Below are 22375 nucleotides of genomic sequence, written 5' to 3'. Positions count from 1 at the left end.
TTTTTTTTTTTAAGACGGAGTCTCGCCCTGTTGCCCAGGCTCGGGTGCAATGGCACGATCTTGGCTCACTGCAACCTCCGCCTCCTGGGTTCAAGTGATTCTCCTGCCTCAGCCTCCTGAGTAGCTGGGATTATAGGCATCACACCCAGCTAATTTTTTTTTTTTTTTTTTTTTTTTTTAAGTAGAGACGGGTCTTCACCATGTTGGTCAGGCTGGTCTCAAACACCTGACCTCGTGATCTGCCTGCCTTGGTCTCCCAAAGTGCTGGGATTATAGGCATGAACCACCATGCCCAGCCATATTATGATGTTTTGATGTCTTTAAAAACCTTACAACTGGGAGAGACTGTCCTCCCTGGGCTAGCTAATTCTTAAAGATAACAAAAGTCAGAGAGCATGCCTTTGAGAGCATGCCAAGTAACCAATCCAGAGCCATATCTCTTCTGTCTGGCCTGGATACTTCAGGAGACAGTATTTCTCTGCCTTAGTCATCTCAGAGCCAGGTACCAGGCAACTAGAAACTACTCCTATAGCCCAAAACCCATCAAAAGTGTTCAAGCTAAGCAATCCCAAACATTCCTCCTGCCCTGGCATGTCTTTTCCTCAAAAACCCCAATACAGAAGTGGTCTAAGCTTACTCACTCCTGTCTTCTGCCTCATGGCCACCATCATGTCTTCCCATGCAGAACACCTCCTGTCTCTAGGACCTGCAAGTATAATACACTTGGCTTTTTCCTGAGTGTCTCTTGTATCTCTTATGGCTGCACATGACTAAGCAAACTCAGAAGGAACACAACACAAGGACATAGGAAAACTCTGATGTGATTCTGGCAAGCTTTAATATCCAAGGAAGCAACAGGAGTTCAGGGATTGGGTAAAAATAGCCAGGTTCCAAACAGACTGTTTATAATTAGACCCCAATTAATAGCTTGGGGTAAGTGGAACAGAGCTCAATTATGTAGAAGACAGAGCTACAAGGAGCCTAACAGAGTTCTAAGTTCTATTTAAATAGGATGGAATTAAGGACACCATTTAAATAGGTACAGTTCCTCTGAGAAACTGGGTCCTACTATAGACTGAATGTTTGTGTTCCCCACAATTTGTTAGGTTGAAAACCAAACCCTTCAGTGTGATGATATTAGGAGGCAGAGGTTTGGAGAGCCAATAAGGTCATGAGGGTGGAGTCTTCACAAATGAGATTCATGCTCCTATAAAAGGGACCCCAAAGAGCTCTCCAACTTTTTCTGCCACATAAGGACATATTGAGAAGATGGCTGTAACTCAGAGAAGGAACCTCACCAGAACTCAACTATGCTGGCACCCTGATCTCAGACTCCCAGCATCCTTATAAATAAATTTCTATTGTTTATAAGCCACCCACTCTGTGCTACTTCATTATAGCAGTCCGACTGGCTAAGACAGATGATATATGGAAGAACTGAGATAGAAGCCCAGCTACACCAACTGAACCGGTACTTTGAGGAATGGAAGAAGAGTATGACTCAATCGGCACACTGGTGTTTGTTCACACAGGCATTGCAGAGCCAAGCTCTATAAGAGCAAGATTGGTACCAGTTACTGAGCTGAAGTTGATACTCTGGCCAGGAATGGTTATGGTCTGGGCAAGAAAACTAAATGTAGAGTTAGAGTGATTTAACAATTTTGGTAGTCAGCTTCATGAGGAGATAAGAGTGTAGAACAAAGGCAAATGAGAGACAAATGAATTTCAATCTTACTTTGCCACTAAACAGCTATGTATATTTGAGCATGTGCCTTAACCTCTAATCTTCATAATCCTTATGAGTAAAATGAAAATGTACCTATGGCTGTGACAAATATATTGATAAATATGAAAGCACCAAGTACAGTTCCTGACACAGAATAGATGCTCAATAAATGATATTTTATTTTTCTTGTAAACCCACCAGAATATTATTCAGTCTTAATATTCCATTTCTCACTACTGATAAGTCTATTTTACTCGTCTCAGGGATTCATACATCAAAGTACTTTTATATATTAATAACTTCCTAGAAAGTAAATTTCTGTCCCTTTGCCTCACATGAAAATTTATGGCAGAGAGAAATAGAAATTCATTCAGAATCATAAAGAAAGACCCTAGCTCTGTCATCAATCCACAATTCAGCAAATAGCTGGCTACTCACAGTTTAATACAATGCATTCCCAATGCTTGCCTAAATTTTTAAAAAACTTCTCTCTTCCTATGATTTAATCTCCAAAGCATGCATGATGAACACATTACTATTTCCTCCTCCAGGAATGTGATGTTACAATGTGAGGCCCCATTCCTGAGCTGGATAGAGAAGAAGAGGTCATATGTCCAGTCTCCATATAGGCATTCACCAGTTTAATTTCACACAGAGAACATCTCTGTTCCATAGCCACAGAGAACACTGTGTATCTTAGTGGCATTCTTGTAAGACAATGAACACAGATAAGTCCAGTGCACAGTGGATGACTCAATGCAAATTCAATCAGCAATACAAAAAAAAAAAACACACACACACACACACACAACTGTTATCCAATGATGAGTTAAATAAATCACCTTTGTACCCAAAGATGACAATATTCTGATTGATGTTACAATTTAGAGAAACAGTGTATTACCATTAAATAATGAAAATAATTCGTCAGTCAATCATCAGGTATTTATTTCAACTCGTGTCTACTAGTACCAGTGCTTTGGGAGTTATAAGTGAAGTAGAATTATGACTAAGGGGGTGACTTATCAGTATGGGAACATAAATTTTTAAAGAAGAAGACAACTAAGAGGCCTGGTCTCAAGGACAGACAGTCTAGCCGAAGAGAAGAACTGCTATTTGAGAAAAAGAACAACCTCAAATTTTCACTACTTGAACACTGGCTACAATAGTGTGGACAGAGAAGTGAGACAGCAATGTGGGCTAAAGATAAATACTTCAAAGCTATAATTTAAACTATAAAATATACCTATATGTAGTAGAAAATAATGTTTTTTAAAATGTAAACAATAATACCTATATATAGCAGAAAATTTTAAATTTTAAATATTTATAAACATTTAAATAGTTTAATTAAAGTTACAGTTAATCACTACATTGAACATGAAAATAACATTTTCATTTTAAATATACTTGACAAATTGATTTGTGACTACAAAAAACCTTCAAATGATTACAAAATGTCAGTTATGAATATTTGCATGCAAGCAGGCACTTAACTAAATATGGCCAAAAAACAGAAATTCAACATTATCTAGATACCACTTTCTGACCAAGTGAAGTAATTTTCAAAAGTATAAAAATAAAATTTTAAGTTTTAAGATCACATTTTTTTTTCCAAGACAGAGTCTTGCTCCATCACCAGGCTGGAGTGCAGTGGCACAAGCTCGGCTCACTGCAATCTCTACCTCCTGGGTTCAAGCAATTCCCAGGAATTGCCTCAGCCTCCAGAGTAGTTGGGACAACAGGTGTGCACCACCATGCCCGGCTAATTTTTTGTGTTTTAGTAAAGACAGGGTTTCACCATGTTGGCCAGGATAGTCTCGATCTCTTGATCTTGTGATCCCCCCACCTAGACCTCCCAAAGTGCTGGGATTACATACATTTTTAAATAACTCACAGGAGAGAGTAGGACTCAGTTCCAGGAGTACAATGGACTAACTACCCTAGTTGACTCTCTCATTACAAATAACTAAAAAAAAAAAAAAAAAAACTTGATAAAATCAAATTAAAAAGCTTTTTTAATACATGACAGATTGGCAAAAAACTTAAAACTCTTGAAAGCCAAAACCTAAATGAAAGTAGACCCCACAAAGATAAGCACTGAAGTCAGCTTCCATTCAGACATCATTGGCCAAACCAGGTAAATTAAAACTTTGTTTTCTGTGACACTTACTTAATTGCCCACCAAAATTCAATTTGAATTTTACTTTCCATAGTATTGAGTCATTGCTGGTAAGTAGTAGCTTAGCCAGAGATTACATTTCCCCAACACACATCCCTCACATCTGTATGGAACAATGGGACTAATTCTCAGTCATAGAAGGTAAACTGATATAATTCATGTCTGGTCAAAGAGAGTTAAGAATTGGCTGTGTCTTCTTCACCCTCTTTTTTTGTGAATTTCTAGGTGAATATAAAAGATCACCAGGTCCCAGAGGATGGTGGACCTGCAAAGAAGTAGCCTGGGTCCCTGAATTATCATATGAAGAAAACTGGCACTCCCATCAGAAACAACTAAATTGGACATCATATGATTGAGAAATAAACTTTTATTATGTTAAGCTACTTAAATTTTATACTATATTTGTTACAGCATTAGCGTTACTCTAATCAACATGGAACTTGCTACCTTAAAGCATATAGGGAACAATATACAAAGCCCAGGGCTGGCTTATGGGAGAGAATCTAACAGGAAATCCCCACTGCATAAAACTGAGACCCCGAAATGTGATTCCCTCAGCATCAAGATAAACTAGAAATACTATGTCTTCCATGACAATACAAGGAAAGTTGACTATCCTTCTATATGATGCTGAGGAGGGGTAGAGAGAGGGAGTCATTTTCTCCTTAGAATTTACTACTACAAGCCTTCCCATCTGTAGATGTCTAGCCTTTAGTCACATTAAGTGGTCTGAAAAACATCAAGCTAAAAATTTTCTTTAAAGTGGTTCCCACTGGTAGTGCTCCCAGAAGCAAATGCAAATTCTCTCTAAAGAAAATTTCCTTCTTTCTAAGAAATAAAAAATGAACTCACAGTCAAAAATCACAAAACTCACATAGAAACAAAACACCATGTTCATGAGCCAAAAGAAACAACAGATAGTACACTGAGACCTACAGTTTTTAGAATTACCATACTCAGAATATAAAATCACTGTATTTAATATTGCTAGGAAACACTACTCCATGGGTCTCTCTTGTTCCTACATGTCCTACTATATGTGCCAAAAATTCAATGCCCTGGCTGATCTTTACCCAGCCCATTTTTCAGGATGGGGCTTGCAGCAAGAAAACTTGAGAGATGAGCTAATACTTCCCCCTTAAATAAAATGCCAGCTTGTTTATTACCTACTATAAAATGGCAAGTTTCCAAAGGCCAGTGTTCCTTTCCTGTGCAAGTATCTATCTAGGCCCATTTCTAGGAATTGGAACATAGAAAACCAAAACAAACATGTTGACACTCTGGCTACTGCTTTTGCTGTGAGTAATAAAGTCTTTTGCTCTTACCAAGAGTCTCATGTCTTCTTTCAATATCCACAAAACTGTGGCAAGCTACATTACAAACATGGTAAAATCTCAGACCTGTCACAGTTCTTGAAAAATATGTCTTAAAAAAATATAAATAGGAAAATCAATGGTTGAGTTAAAGGACAGATTAAAGCTGAAGAGAGAATTATGGAATTGGAAGGCAGACCTAAAATTAACCAGAATGCAACACAGAGAGGAAAAAGATAGTAACTCTAAAAGAGAAATTAAGGGGCATAAGCAGAGTGAGAAAAGCATAAATCTTGTTGTAGTTACAAAAAGAGAATGAGGTAAAATTTGAAAAGAAAAAGAATGATGAAAGATACCAATTCAACTATTTGAGAAGCCCTTGTAGCCCAAAATATTAAATAAAAGGAAACCCACACCTAAAAACAGAAGAATGAAGCTTCAGGACAGCAAAAAATATAGAGGTGATCTAAGTAGAGAGAAAAAAATGTTATATTCAAAAGAATAGAAATTAAACTTTATGCTGGCTCCCCTTCCAGTGCAATGGTAGGCAGAGGACAATGGAAAATTTCCAATTTGCTCAGAGAAAATAAACCATAATTCTATACTCATCTAAACTATTATTGTTAAGAGGTACACAAAATAAATCTTAAGACCAAAGAGAGCAAAGGAGAGAGAGAGAGACAGAGACAGAAAGGGAGAAAGATGTTACTGTTAGACTGTTAGAATATTAAGTATAAAGGAAAAAGTAAAGAGATCTCTGAACTGAGATGCATAAAGAATTGATGAGCAAAGAATAAGATTCTACTTTATATCATCTAGATTTAAAAAATTAAGAAATCTGACAATTTCAAGAGTTGGCAAGGAATGGAATAGAGGAAACTACAGATAAGAGCATAATTGGTACCACCACTTTGGAAAACAACTTGGCAATAACTTGAAAAAGAGAACTTGCACATATCAACTCAAAATTCACCTAATAGGTATTAACCTGAAAAAACTCTTCTATATGGGCAAAATTAGATATGTAGAGTATGTGGGGATTAGGCAAGATGGCTAAATAGAAACAGCTCTGCTCTGTAGCTCCTAACAAGACCAACGCAGAAGATTTCTGCATTTCCAACTAAGGTACCCAGTTCATCTCATTGGGATTGGTTAGACAGTGGGTGCATCCCATGGAGGGTGAACCAAAGCAGGGTGGCGCATCACCTCACCCAGAAAGTGCAAGGGGTCAGGGAACTCCCTCCCCTAGCCAAGGGAAGCCATGAGGGACTGTGCCATGAGGGATGGTGCTATCCAGTTCAGATATTATGGTTCTCTCACAGTCTTTGCCACCCACAGACCAGGAGATTCCCTCAGGTGCCTATACCACCAGGGTCTGGGTTTCAAGCACAAAACTAGGCAGCTGTTTGGGCAGACACTGAGCTAGCTATAGCAGTTTTTTCATACCCAGTGGCTCCTGGAACCCTGGTGAGACAAAACTATTCACTCTCCTGGAAAGAGGGCTGAAGCCAGGGAGCAAAGTGGTCTCACTCAGTGGATCCCACCCCCACAGAGCCCTTCAAGCTAAGATCCACCGGCTTGAACTTCTTGTTGCCAGCACAGCAGTCTGAACTCGACCTGGGGTGCTTGAGCTTGGTGGAAGAAGGGGTGTCCATCATCACTGAGGCTTGAGTGGGCAGTTTTCCCCTCACAGTGTAAAGAAAACCATCAGGAAGTTTGAACTGGGTGATCTCACCCAGCAAAGCCGCTATAGCCAGACTGCCTCTCTAGATTCCTCCTCTCTGGGCAGGGCATCTCTGAAAAAGCAGCAGCCCCCAGTCAGGGGCTTATAGATAAAAACTCCGTCTCCCTGGGACAGAGCATCTTGGGGAAAGGGTGGCTGTGGGTGCAGCTTCAGCAGACTTAAACATTCCTGACTGTCGGCTCTGAAGAGAGCAACAGTTTTCCAAGCACAGTGCTCGAGCACTGCTAAGGGACAGACTGCCTCCTCAAGTGGGTCCCTGACCCCTGTGCCACCTGACTGGGAGACACCTCCCAGCAGGGAACGACAGACACCTCATACAGGAGAGCTCTGACTGGCATCTGGTAGGTGCCTCTCTGGGACAAAGCTTCCAGAGGAAGGAACAGGGAGCAATCTTTGCTGTTCTACAGCCTCTGCTGGTGATACCCAGGCAAACAGCGTCTGGAATGGACCTCTAGGAAACTCCAGCAGACCTGCAGAAGAGAGGCCTGACTGTTGGAAAACTAACAAATGAAAGCAATAGCATCAACATCAACAAAAAGGACATCCACATAAAAACAGCCATCCGAAGGTCACCAACATCAAAGATCAAAGGTAGATAAATTCACAAAGATGAAAAACCTGCACAAAAAGGCCAAAAATTCCAAAAACCAGAACACCTCTTTTCTTCCAAAGTATCACAACTCCTTTCCAGCAAGGGAACAAAACTGGACAAAGAATGAGTTTGACAAATTGACAGAAGTAGGTTTCAGAAGGTGGGTAATAACAAACTCCTCCAAGCTAAAGGAACATGTTCTCAGCCAATACAAGGGAGCTAAGAACCTTGAAAAAAGGTTAGAGGAATTGCAAAAAAAAAAAAAAAAAAAAAAGGGAAAAAGAAACCCACTCAAAACTGCACAACTACAGAAAACTGAACAACCTGCTCCTGAATGACTACTGGGTAAATAACGAAATTAAGGCAGAAATAAACAAGTTATTTGAAACCAATGAGAACGAAGACACAACATACCAGAATCTCTGGGACACAGCAAAAGCAGTGTTTAGAGGGAAATTTATAGCACTAAATGCCCACAGAAGAAAGCGGGAAAAATCTAAAATTGACATCCTAACATCACAATTAAAAGAACTAGAGAAGCAAGAGCAAACAAATTCAAAAGCTACAAGACAAGAAATAACTAAGATTACAGCAGAACTGAAGGAGATAGAGACACAAAAAACCCTTCCAAAAATCAATGATTCCAGGATGTGGTTTTTTGAAAAGATTAACAAAACAGATAGACCGCTAGCCAGACTATTAAAGAAAAAAAAGAGAGGCCGGGCACGGTGGCTCACGCCTGTAATCCCAGCACTTTGGGAGGCCGAGGCGGGTGGATCACGAAGTCAAGAGATCGAGACCATCCTGGTCAACAAGGTGAAACCTCGTCTCTACTAAAAATACAAAAAATTAGCTGGGCATGGTGGCGCATGCCTGTAATCCCAGCTACTCAGGAGGCTGAGGCAGGAGAATTGCCTGAACCCAGGAGGCGGAGGTTGCGGTGAGCCGAGATCGCGCCATTGCACTCCAGCCTGGGTAACAAGAGCGAAACTCCGTCTCAAAAAAAAAAAAAAAAAAAAGAGAGAAGAATCAAATAGACACAATAAAAAATGATAAATGGAATATCACCATTGATCCCACAGAAATACAAACTACCATCAGAGATACTATAGACACCTCTACACAAATAAGCTAGAAAATCTAGAAGAAATTCCTGGACATATACACCCTCCCAAGACTAAAACTGGAAGAAGTCAAATCCCTGAATAGACAAACAACAAGTTCTGAAATTCAGGTAGGAATACCAACCAAAACAAAGTCCAGATGCAGATGGATTCACAGCCAAATTCTACCAGAGGTACAAAGAAGAGCTGGTAACATTCCTTCTGAAACGATTCCAAGCAATAGAAACAGAGGGACTCCTCCCTAACTTATCTTATAAGGCCAGCATCATCCTGATACCAAAACCTGGCAGAGACAAAACAAAAAAAGAAAATTTCAGGCCAATATTCCTGATGAACATCGATGCGAAAATCTTCAATAAAATACCGGCAAACCGAATGCAGCAGCATCATCAAAAAGCTTATCCACCATGATCAAGTTGGCTTCATCCCTGGTATTCAAGGCTGGTTCAACATATGCAAGTCAATAAATGTATAGCTTCTGCACAGCAAAAGAAACTATCATCAACAGGCAACCTACAGAATGGGAGAAAATTTTTGCAATCTAACCATCTGACAAAGGTCTAATATCCAGAATCTACAAGGAACTTAAACAAATTTACAAGGAAAAAACAAACAATCCCATCAAAAAGTGGGCAAAGGATATGAGCAGACACTTCTCAAATGAAGACATTTATGCAGCCAACAAACATGAAAAAAAGTTCATCACTGGTCATTAGAGAAATACAAATCAAAACCATAATGAGATACCATCTCATACCGGGTAGAATGGCCATCATTAAAGTCAGGAAGCAGCAGTTGCTGGAGAGAATGTGGAGAAATAGGAACACTTTTACACTGTTGGTGGGAGTGTAAATTAGGTTCAACCATTATGAAAGACAGTGTGGCAATTCCTCAAGGATCTAGAACCAGAAATACCATTTGACCCAGCAATCCCATTACTGCGTATATACCCAAAGGATCATAAATCACTCTACTATAAAGACACATGCACATGTATGTTTACTGCAGCACTATTCACTATAGCAAAGACTTGGGACCAACCCAAATGTCCATCAAGGATGGACTGGATAAAGAAAATATGGCACATATACACCACAAAATACTATGCAGCCATAAAAACGGATGAGTTTGTGTCCTTTGCAGGGACATGGGTAAAGCTGGAAACCACCATTCTCAGCAAACTAACACAGGAACAGAAACCCAAACACCGCATATTCTCATTCATAAGTAGGAGCTGAACAATGAGAACACATGGACACAGGGAGAAGAACATAACACACCAGGGCCTGTCGGGGGGTGAAAGCAAGGAGAGAGAAAGCATTAGGAGAAATACCTAATGTAGATGACAGGTTGATGGGTGCAGCAAACAACCATGGCACATGTATACTTCTATGTAACAAACCTTCATGTTCTGCACATGTATCCCAGAACTTAAAGTATAGAACATAAAAGAAAACACAAAAAAAGACATGTATAGTATGTTCATATCAGCATTGTTCATAATAGCAAAAAACTAATAATAACTTAAATGTTCATCCACATAACCATGAATAACTAATCATGCTATAACTACACAATGGCATATTGTACAATAGTAAAAATTAATAAAGTACTACTATATATATTTTTGTGGCTGAATCTTAAAAATCTTATAAACATAATGCTGAGTAAAAGAAGTGAGTCACCAAAGACACCATATATATAAATATGTATGCTTTTATATATACATATGTATGTATGTGTATATATATGTATGTGCATATATGTGTAACTAAACAGTATTGTTTAGGGATACAAATATGCAGTAAAGCCTTTTTAAAAAGCAAAAGGATGATTAAACACAAATTTAAGGAAGATGGGTACCTTTGCAGGAAAAGAAATCAAAGGGATAGGATGTGAAACAGTTCACATATAGACTCAACAAACTGTTTCTTAAGTTGGTTGTGGACTCACAAGTATTTGTTTTAATATTATACCCCATAACTTGCATGTGTATTGTTTTGTAAGTATAAAATATTATAATGTTAAAAATCAGCACTTAGCAAAAAAAAAAAGAAGGAATGGAAGGAACTTCTTTAACCTTAGTTATCAAAATCCTACAGCAAAAGAATGTGGAATAAAATATTGGTGAAACATTAAGGGTGAAATATTAAAGCATAACCTTTAAAGTCAAAAAGAAGACAAGATAGTCACTGAATATAAAAATATTGATACTCCCCAAATAAATCAACAAATTTACCGAAATCCCAATCAAATTCCCAACAAGCTTCTACTTAATTTTTCTTCATATTTGCAGAATTGAACAAGCTCATCCTAAATCCATGTGGAAAATCTAGGTTCTAAAAACAGCCAAGATAATCTCGAAGATCAATAGCTCGGTAGAGAAACATTCCCTATTGGATACTCGGAGCCTTTCTTGGAGCTAGACTAGTTAAAGGAATGTCATATCCACAGAGAGGATATCTATAGATACATGATACATGAAAGATAGCATTATAAGCTGAAGAAGAAATTGACATTCAAAAATGATACTAGATAATTGATTATACAGATGGAAAAAAATCATATCCTACTTCAGATTGTGAAATAAATATTAAGTAAATAAAAGCAAGCATTTAGAACTTTTAGGAAAAAATATAGGAGAATATCTTTATTGTCATGAGATCAGAAAGAATTTCCTAAAGCAGAAAAAACAAACTGTAAGGAGAAAAGAAGACTGACAAAATTCTACCAAATTAAAATTTAAACAAAAATTTAGGAGTGTGAAAACATTGTTTCAGTGCATAAAATCAATAAAAGGATTGTATAGTAAACCATACATTAGTTTCCAAAAATCAACAAGGAAAGGCAAATGATCCAATGAAAAGAAATAGGCAAAGGATATAAACAGATAATTCACAGAAAACGAAATGGCCAATATCCATGCTCAATACCACGAGAATTCTTGGAAACTGAATTCTTGGAAATTCGTGTTACGACAAGGTCCCACTTCAAACAGTCAGATTGGCCAATATCTAAAGGTCTGTCAATATCAATTACAGGTGAGGATATAGAATGGGTGAACTTTCATATGCTGCTAATAGAGATACAAACTCATGGCCTCATTTCAGAGCTGAGCTAGTAATATCTAATAAAACTAAAGGTATTCATACTTTACAACTCAGCATGCCACTTCCAGGTATCTATGCTAGAAAAAACTCTATTGTATTGAAAGAAAACTAAAAGTTAATCAACAGGAGAATGGATAAATAAATTTGACTCTATTAATCAAAAGAATATAAACAGCAGTTAAAGATGAATAAACTGAAACTACATGTGTCATGATAAAAATAGAAACAAAACTGGGGCACGGTGGCTCACACATGTAGTCCCAGCACTTTGGGAAGCTGAGGTGGACAGATCACGAGGTCAGGAGTTCGAGACCAGCCTGGCCAATATAGTGAAACCCCATCTCTACTAAAATACAAAAATTAGCTGAGCATGGTGGCGTGCACCTATAGTCTCAGCTACTCATGAGGCTGAGGCAGAAGAATCGCTTGAACCCAGGAGGCAGAAGTTGCAGTGAGCTGAGATCAAGCAACTGCACTCTAACCTGGGCGAGAAAGCAAGACATCATCTCAAAAAAAAAAAAAAGAAAAGAAATAAACAAACAAACAAGCTGTAGAAGTAGATGTACAGCACAGGAAATTTATAAGATGTAAATCAATACTGCATATTGAATACATAGATCCACATGCACGTAGTATAAATACTGAAATATGCATAAAAATGAAAAACACCAAATTCAGATTTATGACAAGGCCAGGACCGGAGTGAGGCAAGCATCAAGCCTAGGGTGCAAAATTTAAGGATGCACTCACTCTCAATTTTGTGCAAGTACAGGGCATAAACCTAAGAATGAGTGCTTCCTTAAATTTTGTGTCCTCAGCACAACACTCATCTCACCTTATCTTGGATCTGTTAGGTGAAATACACAAGACTTCATCCAGCACTGTGGAGTTTATTTCTTTAAAAAACAAAAAAAAGCTGGGCTCAGTGGCTCACACCTGTAATCCCAGCACTTTGTGAGGCTGAGGTAGGCGGATCACAAGGTCAAGAGATCGAGACCATCTTGGCTAACATGGTGAAACCCCATTTCTACTAAAAATACAAAAATTAGCCAGGCATGGTGGCACACACCCATAGTCCCAGCTACTTGGGAGACTGAGGCAGAAGAATCGCTTGAACCCAGGAGGTGGAGGTTGCAGTGAGCCGAGATCGTGCCACTGCACTCCAGCCTGGGCAACAGAGCGAGACTCCATCTCAAAAAAAAACGTCTGTTGTGCAAGTACATCCCTATAGAGAAGGCGTATATTTGCTGCTGCTGGATTTTACATGCTCAAGACTAGTTGTTAAGTTACTTTCTTCTATTGGAATTGTCATAATGTGTGAATATTAGGAATTTAAACTTGAAACACAAGTGTAGTGAGGAGTTGGCATAATTTCCCACAGAGGGTTCCTTTTTCTAGTCACAAAATAACCAAAAGAATGGCATGCAACTAAACTTGGCAATGAGCTCCTCTCTCCCACGGCTTTGCATCCTGAGCAGTAGATGAGAATTTGGAGGGGAGGGGACCAGTTTGGAATTTGTGCCAGGGGTAGCACTCTGAGCAATTTCTACTGACTTGGTTCCTGTCTTATTTCCAAGCCTAGTTCTCCAGACTTCTCATCAATTCTGTAAGCTTTTCAACATCCTCCAGCAATTTCTCATTCTCCTTAATTTAGACAGTCAATTTCTGTTGCTTGGAATCAAAAAGCCATACCAATATACTTAGCCTCACACTGTCAAATAAGGAATTTGTATAATGCCACTTGTTATTATTCCATCCTTAGGAATCAACTTTCTCACCATTATTTGATTTCCCACTAGGTTTGCCTACAAGGAGAAAGTGTGCTAAACATTTTAACCTGAGTATTCCAGAAGATAAAATTCTTCTATTTGTCTTTATCAATTAGGGAATTGCCATTTTCTTTTTACATATTAGTTGCATACACTTAATTCATGTGAGTTTGCCCCAGAAAGTTCTGTTGGATACATGAGAAAATAAAATTTGTAAGTGTGTAAGCTAAGGACCAGACCCTAGAAAACTACTCAAGATAATGAATATCACCCAGGTAAGAATCAGAAAATAGCTGCTGGTCTTTCTGGTAGCCAAAATACTATTAACAAAGTATTCTCTGTTTTCCCTATTACATTTCTATACTACCTTAGTTGTTTTGAAGTTCTTGCTTTGGTACCTCTCTCTGAGATGCTCTTTCCCATGTATTAAAACCTCTAGCTTTTGAGGCTGGGCACAGTCACACACACTGTAATCCCAGTGCTTTGAAAGGCAGAGGCAGGAGGACTGCTTGAGGCTAGGAGTTCAAGACCAGCCTTGGCAGCATAGCAAGACTCTCATCTCTACACAAACTTTAAACATTATCCAGGTATAGTGGTGTGTGCCCAGTAGTCCTAGTTATTTGGGACCCTGAGACAGGAGGATCCCTTGAGCCCAGGAGTTCCAGACAGCAATGAGCTATGACTGTGCCACTGCACTCCAGCCTGGACAGAAGAGCAAGACCCTGTCTCTAAGAAAACAAAAACATACACACCTCTAGCTTTCATTTTATTTGCTGAGCTGGTAAGATGGGTACAACCCAAGCTCAAGGAAGTTAGGCTTTTCCATGATCTGGTTAATAATTCCATTCTCTTTTCCAATCTTCTTTTTATACCTCTTCATGCCTATATGGAAGTGGTTTCCAGTATCTTGCCATTATGTCTGATTTTGCCTTAAACACATATTAAATAAAAGCTTTAATTTATGATTTCCCTTGAAAGAATAAAAGTATCTATCTCTCCTTGTACCCTCTCTGTCTCTCTCTCTCTCTCTCTCCCTCACACACACACACACACACACACCACAAACATCCACACAAATACCAGCATTTTATATAAGTCAAATGAAACCTCAACAGCAATAGGCTTTAGAGAGGGAAGAGTCATAGAAGGACAGCCTTGAGAAAGAAGGTAGCTAGCGGGATACTCGGATACTCACAGCTAGGCCACGGCTAATAACCTGAGGCTAAGGTACAGATTATATGCGTATGAGCTTTAGATCTGGCTGTCAGTGCAGCCTCCTTGGCCTGGATCGCTGTGTAGTCATTAACATGCAAAAGACATACTCCTGACTTACTTGTTCTCCAGTCTTGGCTGTGCCCACAACCCCTGAATAAAGATTTGCCAAGCTGGCCTGTGGTGCTGGCTACACAAAGAACTGTAGTCTCAGGTATGAACAAATCCAACATTTCACCAACTGTGTTATTTAGAGTTATCTTACCTCATCTGTCTTTAAAACTTCCCATATTCGAGCATGATCTTCCACCAGCCAGTGTCCCGTACTTTCTACCTTGGTGGAAAGTTTGAATTTAGACACCACTTGAGTAGGTTCTCCCACAGGTTTCTCCTCCATCTTGAAAGAGGCAGGCAGGAGGCATTACGGATCTGTGTGGAAAAATAAAGTATGATACAGGTTAAAACAATGAGTAATATTCAAAGAAACATGGAAGCAAATTATGATGCTTGACTTATGACTAGTGAGTCTATTAAAGATGGTATTATAATAGGCATCAACTTTTATGGCCACTTTTATATTCTGAATATTCATTATTGGTATTTTAATGCAGGCTTTGGAAGGTAAGAATACATTCTTATAATGGCAAACTGATGTAAATTTTAAAGCAAAGTGCAAGCCATCATCTGCCTGTTATGCCTGCTCGTCACGTGGCTTTGGCCTTCTGAGGGAGAGATGCAAATGGGTGAATATAAGGCAGACCTGAGTGATGTTTTCATATTTCCATGCCAGGTGCTCCATGTAGAAGCAGCACTGGCTATTATGCACTTGTGTATATGAGGCTCTGTGTGAGGCATACACAAATAATTCAGTAGTTTGGCTCTTAGCCTTAAGAAGCTTAGAGCTTCAGGACAGAAAGCTTATAAACAATTATTAACAACATAATGTATTACAACATAGTGTGTGAAGTGCCACAATAATTGTGTTTCCAAACTGCAATGAAAGCACAGAGGAAGATCCCTTCGACATTGACTGGCTGTGCTGCTTTCTTGGGCCTTGGTTTCACTAACAGTTACTCTAAGACATTATTTAAAAATTTACACCAATTTTACAAGGTCTACTTCTTTGACATCTTTCCATCTGCCACTGGCTTGTTCAGAATCTCATCATATCTTGCCTGGCTCAGCCCCATATTATCTATCATAAGAGTCTCCTTGCCTCCATTCAAGTCTCCTTGAAGTTATTCTTGGTGTAGTTTTTCTAAAAAGCAAAACTGTTAATGATGTTCCATCTACCTAAAACTTTTCCTAAAGAATAAAATCCAAATTCCTTCACACAGCATCCAAGGATCGTCGTATCTGGCTACATCCACCTCCCTTCTCCAAGCTTGTGCACACACGGCTGCCTCCTCAGCCACCGTTTCAGCCATATGAAAGGATCTATGGACCCCAGATACATCTGGTGCCCATAGCCTTTGTGACACCTTCCCTCCAATCCCCACCCCCAAGAGAATACAGGTCTCCCTCCTTTGTTACTCTATGTACTCCAGACAAACTTCTATCATGTCACCTGTAACACTTTATTATATTTATTTGCTTTCAATTCTATTTCTGTCTTCTAGTCTTATATTTTGAGACTACAGATAGTATCATATAGACTAAGTACTAAATAAATGTTTTATGAATTCATTAATTTAATCATTTAGTAAATCATGACAATCCACCGAAAACAAGGCAGCAGATCTTATATATTCAAATAACAGATGTAAAAGTCAAGTTACTGCTTCCTTTTAACTTTTTTTTTGAGTCAGAGTCTTGCTCAGTCGTCAGGCTGGAGTGCAGTGGTGCGATCTTGGCTCACTGCCATCTACACCTCCCGGGTTCAACCAATTCTCCTGCCTCAGCCTCCTGAGTAGCTGGAACTACAGGTGCGCACCACCATGCCCAGCTAATTTTTGTAGTTTTAGTAGAGAGAGGGTTTCACTATGTTGGCCAGGTTGGTCTCGATCTCTTGACCTTGTGATCCACCCACCTTGGCCTCCCAAAGTGCTGGGATTACAGGTGTGAGCCACTGCACCCGGCCATTAACTTTTTTATTGACTTAGTAGGCTATAAGTTCTTCATGAAAAACGGACAACTATAACATTCATCACACACTCCCAAGCAGCTTATAATGCCAGATGGAATTGCTCATTAGTTAACAACAGGCTGTTTTTCATGGAAATGTCTTCAAGGAATTATGTCTGCAAAACATGGGCATTATGCTCACATAACCCACTACCCAAATAAAAGAAAGTGGAAATTGAAATTGATATGAGTGGCAGGAGGATTGAAGAAAACCATAGTCTGCAGAGGGGTTACTTCTCTGCCCTGGGGCTTCCCATGCTCCATCTATAAGCCATGGAGAGTAAGCCCATCTGCTTGCAGAGAACAATGATGAAGAAACTGATAACCAGAACTATCGTGAAGTACTTAGAAACATGGAGCACTTAGTATCCTCCCACTAGGAATCAGGAAACAAAACCTACATAATTAATGAACAAAGTTCCTCCGAGTGGACACACTAATAAATGATGCTGACACATACATACACAGGAAATAAAAGGAAATAAACAAAGAAGAGGCATGTGGAGATTTCAGTCCAAAAAAAGGAAATTAAAATAAACAGGCAAAATGGAAACAGGCCAGATTAGTAGGAAAGGAAATTCCATTGTTGTCATTGGAGAGAATACTGTAAACAACAACAAATAAATCAAAACAAAATAGGAAAACTACATAAAATGGTTTTGGCTGTCTCCTTCATATATTATGGAAACAAAACTGGATAAAATAGACCAAGTACAAAATCTCATGGGAACAATGGAGCATCTGTAAGCGTAACGTGTCCCAGAGACCCCACAGCTTACTCTACTGTCTGCCCACAGCTGCTTTCTCATCTCCGCAGTGTGGGTGAAAGTTGGCAAATTTTCAGCATTGAAGACTGAACTCTACTGTGCACTGACTTCCCACAGATTGCTCCTTACCCTGTTTGGGAAGAAGATGCAATTGTGAGTTTTAAATTATCCCAAAGCACTCAGGAACTAAGGAAGGACTCAAGAGAGGCAGCCAGTTCTTACAAGGCTCTTCAAGCATTCTGAGATCCTCCACCCTATTTGAGACTTGAAGTCTATTTTCACTCATTCTCAGTATATCTCTGCACTTACAAAAATGATCATATGTACAATATATCTTGAGCTTCCACTGCATACCAGCCACTGTGCTAGGTGTTTTCCACATTATCTGTAATCCACACAATAACCCTGAGAGGTAGATATCACCATTTTACAGCAATGAAAAATGAGGTTCAAAGAGGTTAAATAACTTTACTACACTGTTAGAAAGTTGCAGAGAGTTCCCAAGTTCACATTCTCACTCCTAGATCAGTTCAGGAAGGCTTCAGCTCCATCCCATTCTCTCATCACTGGTAGAATATAACCTCTTTCTCATGCCCCTTCCTCCATAGACTAGAGCCAGAGTGTCTGTGTCTCAGCTCACTGGCACAATGGTGCTCCCTTGAGAGATGGTCACATCTGATGAGTACCTAGGTAAGGATGGCATGGAGAGATGAAAACATAGGGAATGGATCATTTCTTTTTGTTTCTACTGCCATCTCAACTTCAACTTCTGACCAGGGTGAGGTTTATGAGTATGTGACCTATGTAGTCACACAGGGCCCCACACTCAGAAGAGCCTCATGCTTGGTTTAATGCTCTGCTGTTGTCGTCTTAAAATTCTTAATTTTTGAACAAGGGGCCTTCTATTTTCATTTCTGAGCCCACAAATTATATAACGAGTCCTGCTGCCAACCTGTCTTTTCCTTTTCAAATCTAACATTTTATTCCATACTTTCTTTATTCTTTTCTTCTTTTATTTTGAGACAGGTTCTCACTCTATCACCCAGGCTGGAGTGCAGTGGTGTGATATAGACTCACTGTGACCTCCACCTCCCAGGTTCATGCGGTTCTCATGCCTCAGCCTCCAGTATAACTGGGATGACAGATTGCTGCCATCACACCCAGCTAATTTTTGTATTTTAGTAGAGATGAGAGTTCACCATGTTGGCCAGGCTTGTCTCGAACTCTTGGTCTCAAGTTATCCACCTGCCTCAGCCTCCCACAGTGCAGGGATTACAGGTGTGAGCCACTTCTCCCAGCCTCCATAATTCCTTTAAACAATTCATGCATTATAGGTTTCCTACCTATTTCCCTAAAAAGAGCTAGAAGTCTGTGACGGAGTCATTTTTTTTTGCCGAAATTAACATAGGAGGCATATGTAGACTTTCCACTGATCTTGGCTCATTGCAACCTTCACCTCCCAGATTCAAGTGATTCTCATGCCTCAGTCTCCTGAGTAACTGGGATTACAGGTGTCTGTCACCACTGCCAGCTAATTTTTATATTTTTAGTAGAGACGGGGTTTTGTCATGTTGGCCAGGCTGGTCTTGAACTCCTGACCTCAGGTGATCCGCCAGCCTCAGCCTCCCAAAGTGCTGGAATTACAGGCGTGAGTCACTGCACCTGGCCTCTCTTCTTTGTTAAAACACATAGTCAAAGCTTACAAGTCAACCTCCAGGCAAATACCATTAATATGAGCCTATTCAACAGAATCCTCAGATAATATGAAGTCATTGTAAACCTGAAAGGCAAAATTTTCTGTTCTGTTTAAGAATTGGTCTAAAATATCATAAGCCTTATGAATTCTTTTGGAAATCAATTTTGAAGAATTTTTAACTTAAAACACCTGATACCCAAAATGGAATTTTGTTTAAACCACTGGACAGTAAAATCAGCCTTCAGTTGGGAGAGAAGTGAAAAAAGGAAGCTTATATAAAGGCAAATCTGATCAGAGAATATAGAAGCAAAATTTTTCTCAAAAATTAAAGAAAACTGCTTGAGAAATTTTTTTTTGTTAATTGTAAAAGGATCATGATTGTACACTGCCTCTACCTCATGAAGCAGACAAATAAAACTAAAACAGGGAAGACAAGTGTGATAGGATGGAAGAGAGATGTGCTTGCTTGACACTGAGAAACAATCTGCAGATGAGAAAAGCCATGGAAGGATTTTTTTTTTTAAGACAGAGTCTCACTTTGGTTGCCCAGGTTGAGTACATTGGTTCCATCTCAGCTCACTGCAACCTCCACCTCCCAGGTTCATGAGATTCTCCGGCCTCAGCCTCCCAAGCAGCTGGAATTACAGGTGCCCACCACCAGGGCTGGCTAATTTTTGTGTTTTTAGTAGAGACTGAGTTTCCCCATGTTACCCAGGCTGGTCTCGAACTCTTGGCCTCAAGTGATCCATCCACTTTGGCTTCCCAAAGTACTGGGATTACAGGCATGAGCCACTGCGCCCATTCCATGGAAGGATTTTAAGTTCACTTTGCCTTCAAATGCTAGAGCCCTTACATCTCCACCAAAGCTGAAGTGTTTGTTATTAAGATGTTTTAAGGTAAAGTTAAATCCAAAGATCATTATAATCAAAATTTATAGATCCTGCCTTAGAATAAATCAATAGCAGTTTAAAAATGGTGAAAATATTATTATGATTATTATCAATGACAAAGTATGTCTTTCCTTAAAAAAACGTATTTATTAAAAAATTTGTGTCTTTAAGGTCTGTATCTTCTTTTTTTCTTTTTCCTTTTTGAGACAGGGTCTCACTCTGTTTCCCAGGCTGTTGTACAATGGTGCAGTAATGGCTCACTGCAGCCTCAACCTCCTGGGCTCAAGAGACCCTCTCAGCTCAGCCTCCTAAGTAGCTGGGAACACAGGCACACACCACCACACCCAGCTAATTTTTTTTTGTAGAGACAGAATCTCACTATGTTGCCCAAGTGGATCTCACCTGGACTCAAGTGATCCTCCTGCCTCAGCCTCCCAAACTGCTAAGATTACAAGCATGAGCCACTGTGCCTAGTCTTCTTTTTAAAATATTTCCTAACACTATGCTTATAATATAATATCTATAATATGTAATCATAACTTATTTCTTGTATTCCTTCCAAATTCATCATTGACTGGAGGTCATAACATTTTCCATGGTCATAACAAAGGGCACAGCTGATGGCTTCATACCCTAAGTGATCATTACACACCAAAAGTAAATGAGCAGCTTCTCAGAGGCGAATCTTGAAAACATAGTATTGTGATAATCTAAGAAAACAAATTTGCCATTGTTAATGTCTGTTCTTGCTATCAGATAAATATTATCTATCACTTCAATGGATGCCCTTTTTTTGAAACATGGCTTTAAAAGTAAGTGCTAGGACACAACTCCACTCAAGTCTGTATTTATTTTATTAACCTCCATGCTGAATTTTGTTGATAAATCAATTTGTAATTTATTGAATTTTACTTCCCTCCCTCTCTTCCTTCCTTCCTTCCTTTATTTATTTTTTGAGACACAGTTTTGCTCTTGTTGCCAAGACTGGAGTGCAATGGCGCAATCTTGGCTCACCACAACCTTCACCTCTTGCGTTCAAGCGATTCTCCTGTCTCAGCCTCCTGAGTTGCTAGGATTACAGGCATTGCCACCGTGTCTGGCTAATTTTTTGGGTTTTTTTTTTTTTTTTTTTTTTTTTAGCAGAGACGGGGTTTCTCCATGTTGGTCAGGCTGGTCTTGAACTCCTGACCTCAGGGAATCTGCCCACCTCGGCCTTCCGAAGTGCTGGGATTATAGGCATAAGCCACTGTGCCTGGCCTCCTTCTTATAATAAATTGCATATGAGACAACCCTCATAAATCATCACCTTTTTTCTCTTCCCCCTCCTATTTAAATATTTTTGGAAGGAAAAGAAACTGTTTAAAATTCAGAACCTTACTGAAATGATTTGGTGCTTCTATCTTTATTTATTAGGGTCATGCTTTTCTTCTGCCTTTGCAGACTCCATTATATGTGATAATAATTATATTTCTGCTTATTTCCCTTTTGCTTCTACCTGAAGAAATCTTTCAATTTTCAAACTCAACTCAGATTTCTTCTAATCTTGAAAATGTCTGGCATTTGCCCTGTTCAGTCCCTTCCCATGATTATTTGTTTTTCTGCCATTTCTTTCCTCCTACATTCTCTCCTCCTCATTCCTCTTCCTAATGAGCTGAGTCCCATCCAGATAAGACAGGTTTGTTTATCTTTATCTCCTACTATCTCCAACTCTTCCACCTAGAAGGCTATCAAGAGCAGTCTTTGCATTTTAGTTTTACTCAAAGGTTCAGAATTGCATAGTGCAAAGTGCACTGAAATTCTAGTCACAAGACCTCAGTTAAAATCATGAAGCTACAGTAAATTCTCTGTGTAACCATTAAGCAAGCCATTTCACCTTTCTTAGCCTCAGTTTCCTCATCTTCAATATAAACAGGCTGCAAGACTCTGAGACCTCTTATATTTATAAAATAGAGCACTCACCTCCCTCAAATGTAGAAAGCAAAATTAATGTGCATTGAATTATTCTTCCAGAAGAACTGAAGGCTCCAAACTACTAAACAAAACAGTGAAAGGTGATTTCAGTGTGTCACTCATATATTGTACTTATTCCCACATTATGCATTCACTATTCAAAAGTCAAACAAACA

At 39.2% G+C, this 22375-nt stretch overlaps 1 protein-coding gene across 3 annotated transcripts in view; it reads right to left on the bottom strand.

The window, feature by feature from the left end:
* Positions 1-22375, bottom strand: part of RGL1 (ral guanine nucleotide dissociation stimulator like 1) — a 286254-nt gene that overhangs the window by 161924 nt on the left and 101955 nt on the right. For all 3 annotated transcript variants that reach the window (XM_064370417.1, XM_012444382.2, XM_012444385.2), the window contains exon 2: positions 15038-15201. In XM_064370417.1, coding sequence (XP_064226487.1) covers positions 15038-15169 — 132 coding nt within the window. In that variant the 5' untranslated portion in view covers positions 15170-15201. The remainder of the gene's footprint in view (positions 1-15037; positions 15202-22375) is intronic.

The sequence above is a fragment of the Aotus nancymaae genome, unplaced genomic scaffold (assembly GCF_030222135.1).
Source record: "Aotus nancymaae isolate 86718 unplaced genomic scaffold, 86718_ANA_hifiasm-v0.15.2.pri h1tg000108l, whole genome shotgun sequence".
Classification (NCBI taxonomy): Eukaryota; Metazoa; Chordata; class Mammalia; order Primates; family Aotidae; genus Aotus; species Aotus nancymaae.
The sequence above is the reverse complement of the archived record's forward strand: the minus strand, read 5'-3'. Positions and strand labels throughout refer to the sequence as shown.